Below are 17,141 nucleotides of genomic sequence, written 5' to 3'. Positions count from 1 at the left end.
GGTGGAATTGAAACTGGAGCGAAAGAGAGCGAGATATACACACTCTCTACCGATCGCAGCTTTCCAATAAAAAACCACACGGCTCCAATCTATAAGCCTGGTGCGTCGAGATCGAAATCCATTGCGTACAAAGGCTTCTAGACTTCGAAAAAGTGTTTGTCTCTTCTTCATCTAATCGATCAAACGCCAACCCCCATCTCGAGTGATTCATGAGGGCAAGGATGCGTAACGAACGCTTGATTAATTGGACCTCGCGGAAATATATTTTCCCAGGGCTACATTTGGTATCGTTGGTCCGATTTACCCGTTTTATCGTTTCGCACTTGGAGCTCTTATCGTCTCGAACGGCGTCGAGGTTTCACATCGAGCAACCGTAGTTTTATGAGGAAAATGAATATCGCCTGGATGGCAAGAAGCATCAACTGAATGACATTCAGATGCATATTGTAAAACTCTGTGATTCGACATAGGCGGTCCCTGACAGGCAGTCAATCAAAATTTCTGATGAATTCGTAGAAATTATGCATAAAATTGCAGTATGTCGATGAAATCTTGTTTATGTTATGATTCAAGAAAGAAACAATTCGCCAATCGGAACCAATTTTCAACATGCTATATCTTGTTTGTTCTCCTAGCATAGTGACACAGAAAGTCAACTCCAGAGACTGATAGTCATGTAGTATTGACGAAGATAGATGTCCTGTTCAAATTGTACATCGTGTACAACAGTACTGAACCAATTGACCTATATTATGTGAAGACAAGACAATCGGCATTGATGATGTTACTGCCAGATGCTTTTGAACCACCACTAAATAATTTAACAGTTCAATCTAAGTGATTGGTTTATTGGATTTATTATTCCAATATACAGGGTCTTTTATTCCTACTAATATTTTAACAGTAGATCCTTGAGGTCAAGAGAAACACTTTTTTCCTTCGGCTCGGTTTAAAAGATACAGGCTGTTGAGAAACCATAAAAAATGTTTTTTTAGGTCTATCTTACAAACGGTTCGATCGAATGAAATGAATTTCGGAATGTAGTTTTTCATTCCTTCGATGAATCTCTTTCGAGCACAAAATATCACCTACGTCTTTCAGGTTTCTCATGATGACCATTGCGTGCCATGAAAACACCAAAAATTGAAAGAACCTAACTCTTGAGGCTAAGTTGGACGCTATGTAATGAATATTTGAACGTTTTGTAAAATAAAAGTATTCCTCATATTTCCTTTAAAAAAAACGCCTTTTTCGAATGATTTGCGATGTTCAAAAATTAAAAAGTATCTGTGAAATTTGAAAAATTGGATACTTTGGCTGAATACAACTCTGTTTGAAAAATCCACAGACGTGTTGTGTCACAGATTTAGCTGGTTATTCTGAAGGTAATTTTGTTTTTCCAGGGGTGGCACAGCTCATAATGAAAATTCGAAATGGCTATACCTTTTTATCAGGACCGAATCGGGGAAAATGGTATAGAAAAAAAGTGTTTCTTTTGACGTCAAGAATCTACTGTTGAAATATTTGTACGAGTCAAAGACTCACTCTATATAGATTCAAATAATATAAAGTTAAACGTCGACTTATGCATTTTTCAAGTATTTTTAAATTTTGCATGAAAAATAATGTGAAATAATAATGATTTATTCTTCGACTTTATCAGTCGAAATGTGATTTTGTTCAAAGGATTATTAATACATATATAAGATTCCAATTTGTAAATGATTATGATTGCATCTGTAACCATGTTTATTTCAATAACACGAATGAATTAACAATAAAATCAAACATACCTGTAAAGATGAAATCGAAAATATTAGTCAATTTGAACAGGAATCAAAAATGACATATATCTATTCACTATGCTAGTTAACAATGAAATCAATTCAATAAAGCATCGATTAGAAACAATGACATCTGAACATAGATGTCATCTAACCATAGTCATGATATACTACATCAGAAGTAAGGTGATATCGTACTTTACTCATATTTTAACTAACCTCATCTCAAAGCAACTCGAGATGAGAAAAATTCATTAGGCATAAAAATAAAAACCAGACAATTCGAGTACCTAGGAAAAAATCGGCGTGTGCCTTTTACCGCAATATTCATCACCAACATTTTCATCTCCTTAAAATTCTGTGACACTGACCTCCGTTTACAGTTTATAATCGATTTCCAGCAAAATGAAAAAAGTTTTCCTGTCTCTGTAATTCTGCATTCAGCTTGTTTGTGCTTCGAACTCATTATAGCAGCTTTTCGTTTACTGAATAACGAAACAACGAATGCAGATCTACAAGAAATGTTTTGTAAATAACCGTTGGAAGCGTCAGCCATCAAACGGATCTACATCGAAATTAAACAAATACTGGCAGTGATTGGTCGAAGCATTCGGGTTTTGTCTTCTGACGTTGTAGTAGCGGAACTTTTATCCCTTTTCCTGGAAGCTGTTAAGTTGAGAAGAATACGGAACTAATTGCTAAGAAAAATACCACGAACTGTTTGTTTACAATTCCAAATACTCGACTGAATTACAGAAGAAGGAAGTCATCATTCTACTCTGTTATCTATGGGATATTTCATTAGGTTTTTCGAGCACATATTGTTCTGTTTGTTTAAGACCCGTTTGCACTAAACGCACTTAGTGTTAAGTGTCCCTTAAAATGTACTCAAATTACGTTGCACCAACTGTTAAGTGACATTTAAATGGCTAAAGCTAGCCTTAAATTTAAGCGCTCCTGTAATGACTACTTAGGTGTTTAAGGGCGGAATTCTAACCTAAAATAATTTGTTAAACTGGCTTCAAAACTTCCCATTTTTGATGGATTTTGATAATTGAATGAATTCATTACTGAATACTTTTGCCTTTATTGTAATGCCATCAGTGTTTTTTAATTTTCAATTTGGTGTCACAAATGATACTATAGTTAGTAACAAACTCTTTTCTTCTGTTGAGAAGTTGAGTGTCTTTCGTAAATTACCACCACTTGCTTGGCAGTCATTCACCGTATTCGTACTAACAAGGGTAATAAGGACATTTTCTTCACGTTCCTCTTCAACATTAGTAAAACAAATTCACACAAGACCTTACAAAGAAAGTGTTGTACTTATATAAACTTAGGTACCTTTTATTTGACAATCATTATCATTATCAATATTAATGCTAATTTAACAACGAAAAGTTGTTACTCTTTGATAATATAATAATAATATCCTTGACACTGACTGACAAGACAATAAAGTTAGGTTAGTGAAATGACAACGATCATCAGCAACCGGCCAACCAATAAAATAGCTTTATTGGACTAGCATGAAGTTGCACCAAAATAAAAAACAGAAATATCACTAGATATAAAAACTTAAGGGCCCCTTACTTAAGATTCTGTTAAGCCACAGTCGTGCAACTGGGAATAACATTAAGCGTCCATTAACATTAAACGACGGATTGTGCAAACGGGCCTCAGGCCCGTTTGCACCAATACCCCTTGAAACGAGTACTTAACTAATCGTAGTTTAAGTTAATGGACGCTTAATTTTATTGTCAGTTGCACGACTGCGGCTTAATAGAATCTTAAGTAAGGGGCCCTTAAGTTTTTATATCTAGTGATATTTCAGTTTTTTATTTTGGTGCAACTTCATTCTAGTCTAATAAAGCCTTTTCATTGGTTGGCCGGTTGCCTATGATCGTTGTCATTTCATTGACCCAACTTTATTGTCCTGTCAGTAAGTGTCAAGTAAACTATTATATTATTATCAAAGAGTGACAACTTTTTGTTGCTGAATTAGCATTATGATTGATAATGAAATGGATTGTCAAATAAAAGGTACTTGACGTTATTAGAAAAACCACAGCAGTTCTGCAGCCAGTTTATGAGTTCAACAAATTATTTTAGGTTAGAATCCCGCCCTTAAATACCTAAGTGGTCATTACAGGAGTACTTAAATTTAAGGCTAGCTTTAGCCAATTAAATGTCACTTAACAGTTGGTTCAACGTAATTTCAGTTAAGGGTTCATTTTAAGGGACACTTAACACTAAGTGCGTTTGGTGCAAACGGGTCTGAGGGTATAATATTCAAGTGTCATCTGTCAAAAATGAAAGTTCTCAATATGACAGCAACAAAAACAGTCAAAACCAACGAGATCAGGTAGATATGATGAAAAATAATCCTTAGCAGCACATCATTCAAGCAGGATATAACCAAATATGCCCGTGGGGATTTTCGTGTCGGCTCTGCGAAAATCTGGGCAGACAGAACGGGGTTGAAGTCGCGGACGACACCGTATTTAACAATTCTGCAGCAGGGAGTCATCGGGGTGGGAAAACAAACGGCTGACGTCGCGAAATGTATTCTGTCGTTTGTAATGTTTAATGCTGGCTATTTGCCGACAGGTTTATTCTCCTACTCCCATATGGACTTCGAGGCCGACCGTGATCCAGGGCCTACTGGGGATCCCTCCCTGGCCGACATGACGCGCTCTGCGCTCTCCATCCTGCTGAAGAACCCTAAAGGATTTTTTCTGTTCGTCGAAGGTAAGTCGCCGTCCGTAGAATCGGAAATCGTATTTCGCCCCGGTTTGATTGACTGTTTGATTTTTTCTCTGTCCGGTTCGGAGTCCAGGTCGCCTCGGAGTGGTTCTTTGTGTTTCGACTACGCGAATTTGCCACGGAGCAGATCGCTTTTGTTTTCCTGCAGGATTGGGAGTGATTGTATTCCTTTCGGATTACTTGCCCTTTTTCAGTTTCCGGTATTTTGCGAGAGAATTCGTTCGGGCTCGTCAAGGATGGATGGGTGACCTTTCATTCTTGAGAGAAATGCTGAAACTTCGTCAATTCGAAAACACACTGCGCAGAAAAATTAACGCACATTCTGAAAATCTCAATTTTAATGAAAGTTAACTCTACATTGACTTTATAACTTATTTTTTATGTTCTCTCGGGAAGGTTTTGAACGAAACAAGACACATTAAATGAAAGAAAAATTCAGGATTTCACCGAATCTTATGTGAAAGAAGAGAAATGAACAATTTTCAAAATACTGAAATGCTGATAAGTGATTTAATACTTGGTATTTCCACCCCTTGCGTTAATTACAGCTCGGAAACGACGGTTCATACTCAAAATGAGTGATCTTAAAATGTTCTGATCTAATCCTTCCCAGATTTCTCCGAGTTGGATTCCTAAGTCATTAAGAGTAGCTGGATGATTTTCTGAACTTCTCAGCCTTCTATTGAGGTTGTCCCAAACCTGCTCAATCGGATTGAGATCTGGACTTCTTGCTGGCCATTCCATTCAAGAGACTTCAACCTCTTCAAGGTACTCCTGAACGATGCGCGCACGATGGGGTCTGGCATTATCGTCCATTAAAATGAAATTTTCACCAATGTATGGGGCAAATGGCACTACATATACTCTTCAAGAATGTTCCTTATATACTTATCAGCATTCATAGCTCCATTATCAACGACCACTAGGTCTGTGCGAGCAGTCAGAGATATTCCACCCCACACCATAATCGATCCTCCCCCGAAACCAGTAGTATTCAGGAAATTGCACTGAGCATATCTTTCATATGGATGTCTGTATACAAGTGAACGTCGATCACAATGGTAGAGGCAGAATCTAGACTCATCTGTAAAGAGAACTCTTTCCCAATCGGCCTATTCCCAATGGATATGCTCTCTCGCAAAATCCAAACGCACCTTTCAATGGGCTGGGGTAAGAGCTGGGCCTCTTTACCGCGACTCGAGGCCTTAAATCATATTCTCTGAGGCGATTTCTTATTGTCTGAGAGCTAATTTGCACCTCATGAGTTTGCTCAAGCTGAATTTGAATAAGCCGAGCAGTTGCAAACCGTTGTCTCAACGAACAAACTCTCAAGTAACGTTCTTGAATGGCAGTTGTTACCCGTGATCTACCCTGTCCTGGTCTTCGGACATTCATACCTGTCTCCCTGAATCGCTGCAACATTCTGGACACACTTGTATGGGAAACTCCAATCCTTTCTGCAATTCTTGTGTATATCCAACCTTCTTCTCGCAAAACTATCGTTTGGGCACATTCCTCTTGGGTCAAATTGCGTGTTTCGCATTGCATAGCGATCAAGTGTAGAAAATCAAACGAAAGAAAAACTATTGATCACTAGAATTGATGGAGAACAACTGATTTTATAATAGAGCCAATACATTCAAAATCTGATAATATCATCTTTTTTTATTCCTGCTGGGAAAAAACATCTGTATTGAAGAAAACCGTTGAAAGTGGATATCATATGAATGCATAATTCTGATAAAAACAATTATCATTGAGAACATCTTCAGTTGTAGAATAAATATGAGATTTCCATAATGTGCGTTAATTTTTTTTCGCAGTGTATATCGTGAAATTGAAGGTGGGTCACCATTAGTTAATATCCGCACAGTCTTACCCGAAGCAAAAAGGCATGAAATAAAAATAGCAATAATATCACTTTCAATAACGTGCTTCATTCCTCCTACTATACAGGGTGAGTCTTTGACTCGTACAAATATTTCAACACTAGACTCTTGAGGCCAAAAGAAACACTTTTTCTATATATCTTTTTTACCAATTCGGCCCTGATAAAAAGATACAGTCTTTTTAAGTTTCCATAATGAGCTGTGTCATCCCTGGAAAAACAAAATTGCCTTCATGATAACTAGTTAAATCTGTGAGACTACAAATCTCTGGATCTTTTAAACAGAGATGTATTCAGCCAAAGTACTCAGTTTTAAAATTTCACAGATACTTTTTGATTTTTTAACATCAAATTATGTACTCGAAAACAGTGCGTTATACGAGAAAATATGAGGAATACTTTTATTTTATTAGATAGCGTCCAAATTAAGTTCAAGAGTTGGGTTCTTTGAATTTTTGTTATTTTTACGGTACGTAATGGTCATAATGAGAAAAATAGAAGACGTGGGTGATATCTTGTGTTCCAAAGAGATTCATCAAATAAATGAAAAACTATATCCCGAAATTCATTCCATTCGATGAAACCGTTTGTGAGATAGAACTAAAAATCGAATTTTTTTATGGCTTTTCAACAGCCTGTATATTTTAAAACGAACCCATTCGGAAAAAATGGTATGGGAAAAAAGTGTTTCTTTCGACCTCATGAATCTACTGTTGAAATATTTGTACGATTCAAGGACTCAAACTGTATATGCCATCATCAGGCTGAACTGAAATAACATCCATCCTAATGCATAATTACCGAAATCGATCGCTGAATAGAATGACAGTTTTCAATAAGAACCATCCTATTCATTTTTGATTCCTATTAGATCGTCTTAGTGGTGCAAGAAAGAAGTTCATTACAGGCATACCAAACGACCAACAAGGATAATTTCTCGACTAGGGCACAAAGACCAGAGTTGTTCCTCTCCCAACCGCAGCGATGTCCCTTTCATCTTTCCGACCAATAAACTTGGATCCCTGCCAGGATAATCCTCGATTCAATAATCGCTTCCGGGTTCTCAGATGAAACAGGGTATTTTATGGGACAAAATTCCATAACCCAAAACCTATTAGCATTCATGCGAGCCGGTGTACTTACGTCGTAATAAAAAACGTGTTCCTGTTTAGTATGCTTTCGGTGCCTTAATAAGCGTATGCTCATACCCTAAGATCCCCCCAGTTTCAGCGATGAAATTCCTCGATCTCTTCCATGCGTTATGCCAGGGCACGAAAATATATCCAACACTGGCAGCCAGGGATTAATTCGTTCAGGGTTCAGAGATGGTTACGCTAACGTATGAAAACGTAAATGGCGTAATGGAAATTCTTTGAACTTTGCGAGAGACGGAAAAGTGGATGTAGTCACGTCTGTCTGACGGGCTTGGCTGCAGGATTGCCGAGTGTCTCGTGAAATGGTGAAGTTTCTCAAATTCATGCCTCAGATCTTCAGGTGAGTCTTTTACTCGTACAAATATTTTAACAGTAGATTCTTGATGTCAAGAGAAACACTTTTTTCCTATACCAAGTTTTCCGATTCGGCCCTGATACAAAGATATAGCCATTTTAAGTTTTCATAATGAGCTGTGCCACCCCTGGAAAAACAGAATTACCTTGAGAATAACCAGCTGAATCTGTGACACTACACATCTGTGGATCGTTTCAACAAAGTTGTATTCAGCCAAAATACCCAATTATTCAAATTTCACAGATACTTTTTAATTTTTGAACATCAATTCACTCGAAAACGACACATTATACGAGAAAATATGAAGAATACTTTTAATTTACAAAACGTTCAAGTATTCATCAGATACCTCCAACTTAGTTTCAGGAGTTAGGTTCTTTGAATTTTTGGAATTTTTATGGCACGTAATGGTCATAATTAGAAAACTGGAAGATGTGGGTGATATCTTGTGTTCGAAAAAGATTTATCAATCAAATGAAAAAATATATTTCGAAATTCATTTCATTCGATAAAACCGTTTATGAGATAACAAAAATAATAAATTTTTTATGGTTTTTCAACAGCCTGTAACTTTTAAATCGAGCTGATTCGAAAAATATGGTAAAGGAAAAAAGTATTTCATATGACCTCAAGAACCTACTGATTAAATATTTATAGAAGTCAAAGACTCACATTGTCTGTACCTGATTTTTTTTTTCAGAAATTTTGTGACCATTTCAAACGCTACCAATTCTTCTCCACCAAATGTTAATTTATGAGAAATCGAATGTTGACTCTTTTATATCTGAATAGATTTCAGTTCGTTGATGTAGCTCTGGATATTCATGTTCATGGTGTTCTACATTCGGCTCTGTCTCTTCGATTGCCAGTCCTGAATCTCATTGAACAAGCTTGAGAACAGCTCCAAAAGATCCCTTTTTTTTTAGCTAGGAAAAGCAATAAAGAATAATACTGAGAAGACCCATAGTTGACTTCTTTCTCCCGATACTAAAGTCTGTTAATTAGCGAAGTCGAGATTGAAATATAGCTTAGATCTCTGGGTTCTTAACAACTACTTTCACATACACTCCAAGAATCCAGACAGCTTTTATCGTAACTGTGGAGACAAGCTGATCAAGAATACTCCAACTCTCCAACAATCTAATAGAAAGTATGCAGAGGCGTTGTCAGGCTGTTGTTGATGTTCGAAAAGGCCATACTTTTCACTGGACTTTATTTTTTAATAAAATGCACTGATTTGCACTACCCAATTTGCCATCGTCAGGACAACTAAATGGAGACCGTTCCACCGAAGAAGAGCAGATGCTGACCAAGATTTCGGACTTATTTAACCTCGTCAGAGAAACACAGCTCTTCTTTTTAATGTAGCGGGGGAAAAATCTGCAAGTCAGACGAACCAACCTCTTCTAAGGGGGAACAAGTGTGGGGATTCTCACTCTCCTGAGCTCGAGACCAACTAAAAACCCTTAATTTCTTCTTGAATATTGGTTCCGGTCGTTTGCCTATAAACCGTTCTTCTCTTAGTCGGTTTTCTTCTCGCACACTATCGTGCTGGGATTTATGTGTTTATCATCTATTGGATAACATTTTATTGGATTTTTCAATAAGTTTATGTTCTTGTTTTAATATCTTTTCAATCGATCTCTTGGTCTCCTTCGGTAAATTCGCATTCTCCTTTTGTCTTCCTCTGGGTCGTAGTACACTAGTCTCCTGAGTTCTTGATTCGGATGGTTTTTCGCTGTTTCAAATAATTTCTCTGCTTTTCTGTTCATGAATTCCCTTATGGTTTCCCATTTTTGGTCCCTATAAATCTGTCTATCTGTCATCGTAGCAGCTTGTTTGCAGTGGCCTGAATTCTTTTGATATGGCTCTTTGCCGCGAAACCCCAGGCAACTGATCCATAAGTCAGTTGAGGCCTAGCAACTGCTTTAATAATCTTCAATTTAGTCTTTTTCGACTAAGAATAGGTTTCTTCTTCCTATCAGAGGGTAGAGTCTATTCATCCTTGCTTTCGTTTTGTTGATTGCTGATGGAAAATGCTTCAAATTGTCGGATCCTAATCAAATACTGGTAGGAGCTACTGAGTATTATGGAATAGTACACGAGCGCCATCTAGTATGAGACGAAATCGATGTGGGGAAGACTGAACCGGATCTCATTTCATCTTGGATGGCGCTCGAGTACGACTTCTTTCATCCACCTATTTTGACTTGTTTCCTAGAGAAAAACTTCAGTTTACAATCTATGAATTAGGTGGATTAATTCTACCATTTTAGGGGACGGTGTCTCTGTCTTTTAGACCTGTGCTTTTCCACTTCGTGCCCATAAACGCTTCAAACTCGGCAATTATGAGCACCATTCGTCCAGCAATATGTCCGCCGAGAGTACATGCACAAGCCTGACACGTCGGTTTTCAATTTCGTGACGGAATTGATGATGCGACCGATCTAACTCTATCAGACCAATATCTATCCATCTGCGCCCCTGCTTGCAACATGGTTTGCTCGAAAATGTCCCGGCTGGATTGATCTCTACCGACGGAACATGAAATTGAATGAAGTGATTCCCGTCCAAAATTGAATGACACGACTCTGCGCCCGTATATTAGTTGCATCATTGTTTGCTGGTAACCCAACTATCTCGTTAGCATTCATAGAACTTCGTACGGGACTTAGGGGATCTGTTATTCCTGGCTCCGACGATGAGGTCGAAGATCTACTGCTTTACATAGGTCTATCGAGCTCAAATAATGCGGAATAATAGGGGTGTGCAAAGGGGTGCGCCCGTCCCATCTTATTCGATTAAAAACTCATTTTGAGGTGTTCGCCGAGTTTGAGTAACACTGATGCTATCGTCGGCTGCCTGAAGGTTTAATCCGGGGTTCAAGAAAATCTTCTGATGTTCGAGAATGAAAGGGGAAGCTCTAGAGAGTGAGTTTCTTGGGGAAATTAGAGGAAATGGGAGTATTATCCGTTAAAAGTGATGATTTTAGTGGTATAGGGACTCAATTTCTAGGGTACATGGTCAGCCCAGCTCGATCTCCAGATATTCTATAAAATAGAGATTCTTCCACCTCCCCACAGAGTCTGCACTCTGCAAGGAATTCAGCTAAGGTCCAGATACTTGTCAAGTGTGTTGACTGCTTCAGTATCTTTGATTCCGGAGAACCCAGACTAAAAAGACCTTGTTTATTTGTGGCTATTTCAGTTCTTAGAACTGATAATATGGTAGCTCAGTCTCCTGATCGAAGGCTTGACTGTCAGAATGTATCGTTATGTACAGGGTGGGCAAAATTCGTTGTCTACTGAGAGGATCTCGAGAACTATAGTAGCTAGACGACACATTCTCGGGCTCTTCTTTCTTGACTAATCCAAAACTGAAAACAGATCCAGCCTAACGTTCATAGATTTTGAGTTATGAACGAAAATTGAGAAATTGTCATTTTCAATGAAGCTGAATAACTCGCTTATTTGAACTCGTATTCGAAATCCGTTGTTACATTCTACAGGCACTTTCTTATGAGGAATTCCAATATAATATTAAGAAATTTTTCGATCCAGTCATTTTCGAGATACGAAAGGGATTTCTGATTTTTCAAATGTAAACTATAGTTGAAAGTTCTTTCAACTTGCTGCAATTTTTTTTGCTGATTTCAAAAATGTATCATATGTTGCTATTCACATGAATGTTACACGAGAAAAAAATTCAATACTTCTTTCTGCTTTTCTATTCTCTGTTGAATTATAACTAGGCTGGGTTACCATAGCAACCGTTGAATATGCATTATATTTTGTGAACCTGAGCCTCTATGATTGAATCACGGATTGCTGAATAAATATTTCGATGATTAATTTGCCATCGTTTGTTCTCGAGATGTGTGGCATGCTTATCTTATGATGGTTCACAATTCGAACACTACCGTCGACAGAAGTACCTATTTTTCATCATCTTACTTCTGTAAAAATAAGAATTATAGATAGCTATCGTATTTTATTTATAATATTACTGACTCTTGAAGTTTATTTCATAAATTGAAAAACGATGATTGAATAAATTTCCTTCTTTAATAATCAGACGAAAGTCTTTTACTCTCTTTAAGGATATCGATCTCGATATCGATATATTAAAGAAATAATTATTCGACAGTCGGTGATTCCTATCACAGAAGGTTGAGTTCACATAGGATTATGTGGAGTTCACGAACCATAATGCGTTTTCAACGGTCGCTATGGTTACGCCAGCCTACTGAAAATTCAACAGTGAATCGAAAAGCATGAAAAAGTATTGAATTTTTTTCTTACGTTATATTCATGTGAATAGCGACATATGATACATTTTTGAAATCAGCACAAAAATTGCAGCAAGATGAAGAACTCTCAATCATAGTTTACATTTGAAAAATCAGAAATCAGTCGTATCTCGAAAATGACTGGATCAAAAAATTTATTGATATCATATTCGAATTCCTCATAAAAAAGTGCCTGAAGAATCTAACAACAGATTTCGAATACGAGTTCAAATAAGCGAGTTATTCAGCTTCATTAAAAGTAACAATTACTCAATTTTCGTTCATAAATCAAAATCTATGAACGTTAGGCTGGATCTGTTTTCAGTTTGGGATTAATCAAGAAAAAAGAGCTCGAGAATTTGGCGTTCGTTTTCTTTTAACTGCTGTAGTTCTCGAGATCCTCTCAGTAGACAACGAATTTTGCCCACCCTGTACGTTACTAATAGTTCCTTTCTAGATTAATTTCCACACACGCTTGATAGCAAATATTTCTGCCTGAAAGACGCTTTGACAGCGGCCTAGCGATAGTGAACATTTGATATCAGCGCCGAATATTCTAGATCCAGTCCTGATTCAATTGTCCTTTTAAAGTTTCGTTTTCGGAAATAAATTTGTTAACGTGAAACTCCATTTTCACCTCTGTTTTTAATAAAAACCGAATTCCATACAATCCAAATCACCGGAATTTCAATAGCTTCCAATTAAAACTAACACTGCACCTTTTCAGTTCAACCATTCATAATTTCATATGATCCCATGTACCTAGGGCGTAATGAATTATTGTTGACACTCGACAAAGAGTTGTTCGGTACGTGAAAACCAATTGATGGCTCGATTGAAATTATTTCATATCAAGCAATAACCTACTCGTTTTTGTACCTTTTAAAATTGAGGAAAAATTGAATGGAAATTTATCGACTCTCATTCGCATTCTGTTTCGCACCGAAAAATGTCGAAATTTTGTCGTCAAACAGGCTTGCAGGTTGAAATTGTTCAATAATCCTCAAATTCTACTGATTATAAAACATTTTTTTGCTTGTTTCGATACCAACACTGTGGAGACGTATGCGAGTATTTCTGCCCAAAAAAACACTCGAGCAGGATCCTAACGATAGTGTATACTTGGTATTTACCCTGTATATTCCATTACCAGCCCCTGTCGTGGTTTTTGAGCCATCAGTATACTATTTGATGGCATTTACTTTGAAATTCTGGGTAATGTATTCCTTTTCCCAGTGGATTACGATCACAGAAGGGTTTTTTTCGTAAAAAGACGAACGACTAAAAACTACAGACTCTAAGGAACACAAAGAGCCCTTCCTCAACTTCTTGCCCTACCACAGCCCGAGCAATGATCCTTCGGAACGCTCATTTTGATGACCAATAGAAGCTTAGTATTGATATATGATAAAAAAGAACGAAACGTCGATTAATATGAATGTTAATGTCAATAATGCTAATGAGGCTAATGAGGAAACCGAAAATCTGAAACTAATACCACCAGAACAGTTCGGATTCAGAAGAGAGCATTCAACAGAGCAACAATTATTAAGGCTCAAAGAATACATTACAGAGGGATTTCAAAATAAACAAGCTACAGGTCTTGTTTTACTAGACGTCGCCAGAGCATTCGACAGAGTATGGCATAAAGGCTTAATATATAAGATGAGATGTGCTGGATATTCGATCAAAATATGCAAGTTGATCAGGAATTATCTCAAAAATAGAAGATTTTACGTGAAAGTGGAAGGAGAATGCTCCACAACAAGAGATATAGAGGCTGGAGTACCCCAAGGGTCAGTACTTGGGCCACTTCTGTACAACATAACATTCACGATATTCCGAAAAATCCAAGAACCATGCTAACGTTATATGCTGACGACACAGGCATAGCAACTCGACACCGCAACCCAGAAGTAATAGAACGAGTTCTACAAGAAACGATTGACGAAACAAATGACTGGTGCATAAAGTGGAAAATCAAGCTCAATGGACAACAGAGCCAAGCAATATTACTGCAGAATAGAAGACTGCGACCCACGACGAATCTAGAAAATGACGGCGAAGAAATCGACTGGAAAAATAAAGCCAAATATTCAGGAATAACGCTTGACGAAGGACTTGGAGAAGTCATATCAAACAAGCAATCGACAAAACGAAAGCAGCGATGAATAGACTCTTCCCTCTTACAGGAAGAAGAAGCCATATGTCGAAAGAGACAAAATTGAAGATAATCAAAGCCGTTGCTAGGCCTCAACTGACTTATGGATCAGTTGCCTGGGGTTTCGTGGCAAAGAGCCATATCAAAAGAATTCAGGCCACTGAAAACAAGCTGCTACGATGTGCAATAGATGCCCCTTGGTTTGTCAGGAATAGACAGATTTATAGGTACCTAAAATGGGAAACCATAACGGAATTCATGAACAGAAAAGCAGAGAAATTATTCGAAACAGCGAAAAACCATCCGAATCAAGAATTCAGGAGACTAGTGGACTACGACCCAGAGGAAGACAAAAGGAGAATGCGAATTTACCGAAGGAGACCAAGAGATCAATTAAAAATAGATTAAAATAAGAACAGAAACTTACAGATAAATCGCAGGCTGGCGGTGAGGAGAGGATGTGTACAGCTTGATATTTGGTTCATACATCAGTGCAGGAGAGAGAAAGTAATTCCAACCTTCGCCAAGGTTAAGATCTCAAGGAACGTTCCCCATGCCATCAAAGTGGAAATCGAAGAAAAACTTCTTAAAAAATCTTTTCAAGTTTTAATTTTAATTTGCATTGACTCTTCCGCATGCCGCCTGTGGTATTATTCCTGGACGGGGAACCCTGATGATGACATATTGTCGAAAGCGCTCGGTTCTTAACTGAAGTTTAATAAACTACACACTGCAGTACTTCGTTTCAATTAATTACAGATAAATCTACTAAAGTATTATCCAATAAAGGATAAACACATAAATCCCAGCACGATAGTGTGCGAGAAGAAAACCGACTAAGAGATGAACGGTTTATAGGCAAATGCCCGGAACCAATATTCAAGAAGCAGTTGAGGGTTTTTGGTGGGTCTCGAGCTCAGGAGATTGATAATCCCCACACTTGTTCCCCCTCAGGAGAGGGTGGTTCGTCTGACTTGCAGATTTTCCCCCTGCTACACCAAAAATAAAAAAACGTTTTCCATCGAATAAGGAGATGTGTTGTTCTGACGAGGTTAAATGAGTCCGAAACCTTGGTCAGCATCTGCTATTCTTCGGTGAAACGTTCTCCATTTAGTTGTCCTGATGATGGCAAATTGGCTAGTATTTCAGTGAATCTCATTAAAAAATAAAGTCCAGTGAAAAGTATTGCCTTTACGAACATCAACCATTGCCTGACAACGCTTCTGCATACTTTCTATTAGATAAAAAGAGATTAAAATAAGAACAGAAACTTATTGAAAAATCTAATAAAGTGTTATCCAGTAGAGGATAAACACATAAATCCCAGCAAGATAGTGTAGGAGAAGAAATCCGACTATGAGATGAAGGGTTTTTAGGCAAATGCCCGGAACCAATATTCAAGAAGCAGTTAAGGGTTTTTAGTGGGTCTTGAGCTCAGGTTCGTTTGACTTTTCAGATTTTTTTCCCTGCTACACCAACAAAAAAAAAAGATATATGATAAAGAAAGAACGAAACGTCGATTAATATGAATATTGATGTCAATAATGCTAATGAATAAGTAAAATTCAAGATTGTACTTTTCATTATTCCACTATTGGATAAAATGGTACAGTATACGGTTCATTTGAAAAATCTACCGAACAATTAACAACTTTTTTCGAACTTTCTAATCATACTCGCACATAAACCGGACAATTCCCATGGAAAATCCCACAGTTCCAGATCCACCCCCGCAATTCTCCCCCACGTCCGATTGCGAGCGTGCTAATGAAAACTTCTCATTTTCAGGAGGTCGTATCGATCATGCCCACCATTACAACAATGCCTACCGAGCCCTGGACGAGACTCTGGCAATGGAAACGGCCCTTTTGGCAGCATTAGCCCTCGTGAATCCCACTGAAACATTAATAGTTGTAACGTCCGACCATTCGCACGTTCTAACAATGGGAGGTCAGGCCACTCCGAGGGGTCATCCCATCCTGGGTAAATATACACGTTTCTTTGTGTCAATAATACTGTTTTTACGTTCCACGGCTTTCTGCTCCAGTATATTCATTATTGTATTCATCCCAGTTAGATCCGGCATTTGTTACGTGCTCACGTGAGTCTTATTACTTTTTCTCCTATCAGGTTTTCATGAAGGGAAGTGTAAATAGTAGGAAAATATTGTCGAAATGATATCCAAACATTAGTCAGACAATGTGAAAGATAATGAACTAAAAAACAAGACAAAATGTCACATACTACCAACAAGGTGAGCCTTTGACTCGTACAAATCTTTTAGCTGTGGATTCTTCGAGTCAAAAGAAACACTTTTTTGTCATACCATTTTTTCCAATTCGTCCCTGATGAAAAATTAGAGCCATTTCAAGTTTTCATAATAAGCTGTGCCACCCCTGGAAGAACAACTGCGACATCGCAAGACAGAATTCAGAGATGAATACCACAAGAAGCTGTCTACGAAACAAATAAAAATAGAAGCCTTGATTCGACAGAATAAGCTAAAACAAAATAAAAAATAACTACAGAATTTGAGAGGGGAGATTCAGTACAGAGTGGGCAAAATTCGTTGGGATTGAATGACAGCTCTGTAACCGTGAGAGCTAGGGAAAAATGGATGACACGTTTCTGACCTCGATTTTCAAAAGATTGTTAATGGCTAAAACCGCATCCTTCTATCTTCTTTTGTTTTCAAGTTATAAGTGAAAACTCATTTTTCGGCTCTTCGTACTGGTGCCTCTATTT

General features: G+C 37.7%; 1 protein-coding gene across 1 annotated transcript in view; it reads left to right on the top strand.

Moving 5' to 3' along the window:
- Nucleotides 1-16,501, top strand: part of LOC123316023 (alkaline phosphatase, tissue-nonspecific isozyme-like) — a 97,755-nt gene extending 81,254 nt beyond the window's left edge. Inside the window, exons 6-8 of the mRNA XM_044901933.1 lie at nucleotides 4,395-4,535; nucleotides 16,185-16,379; nucleotides 16,470-16,501. Of these exons, the coding sequence (XP_044757868.1) occupies nucleotides 4,395-4,535; nucleotides 16,185-16,379; nucleotides 16,470-16,501 (368 nt within the window). The remainder of the gene's footprint in view (nucleotides 1-4,394; nucleotides 4,536-16,184; nucleotides 16,380-16,469) is intronic.
- Nucleotides 16,502-17,141: the final 640 nt, after the last annotated feature.

This window comes from Coccinella septempunctata, chromosome 6, assembly GCF_907165205.1.
Source record: "Coccinella septempunctata chromosome 6, icCocSept1.1, whole genome shotgun sequence".
NCBI lineage: Eukaryota > Metazoa > Arthropoda > Insecta > Coleoptera > Coccinellidae > Coccinella > Coccinella septempunctata.
This window is presented reverse-complemented; position numbering and strand designations above follow the sequence as displayed.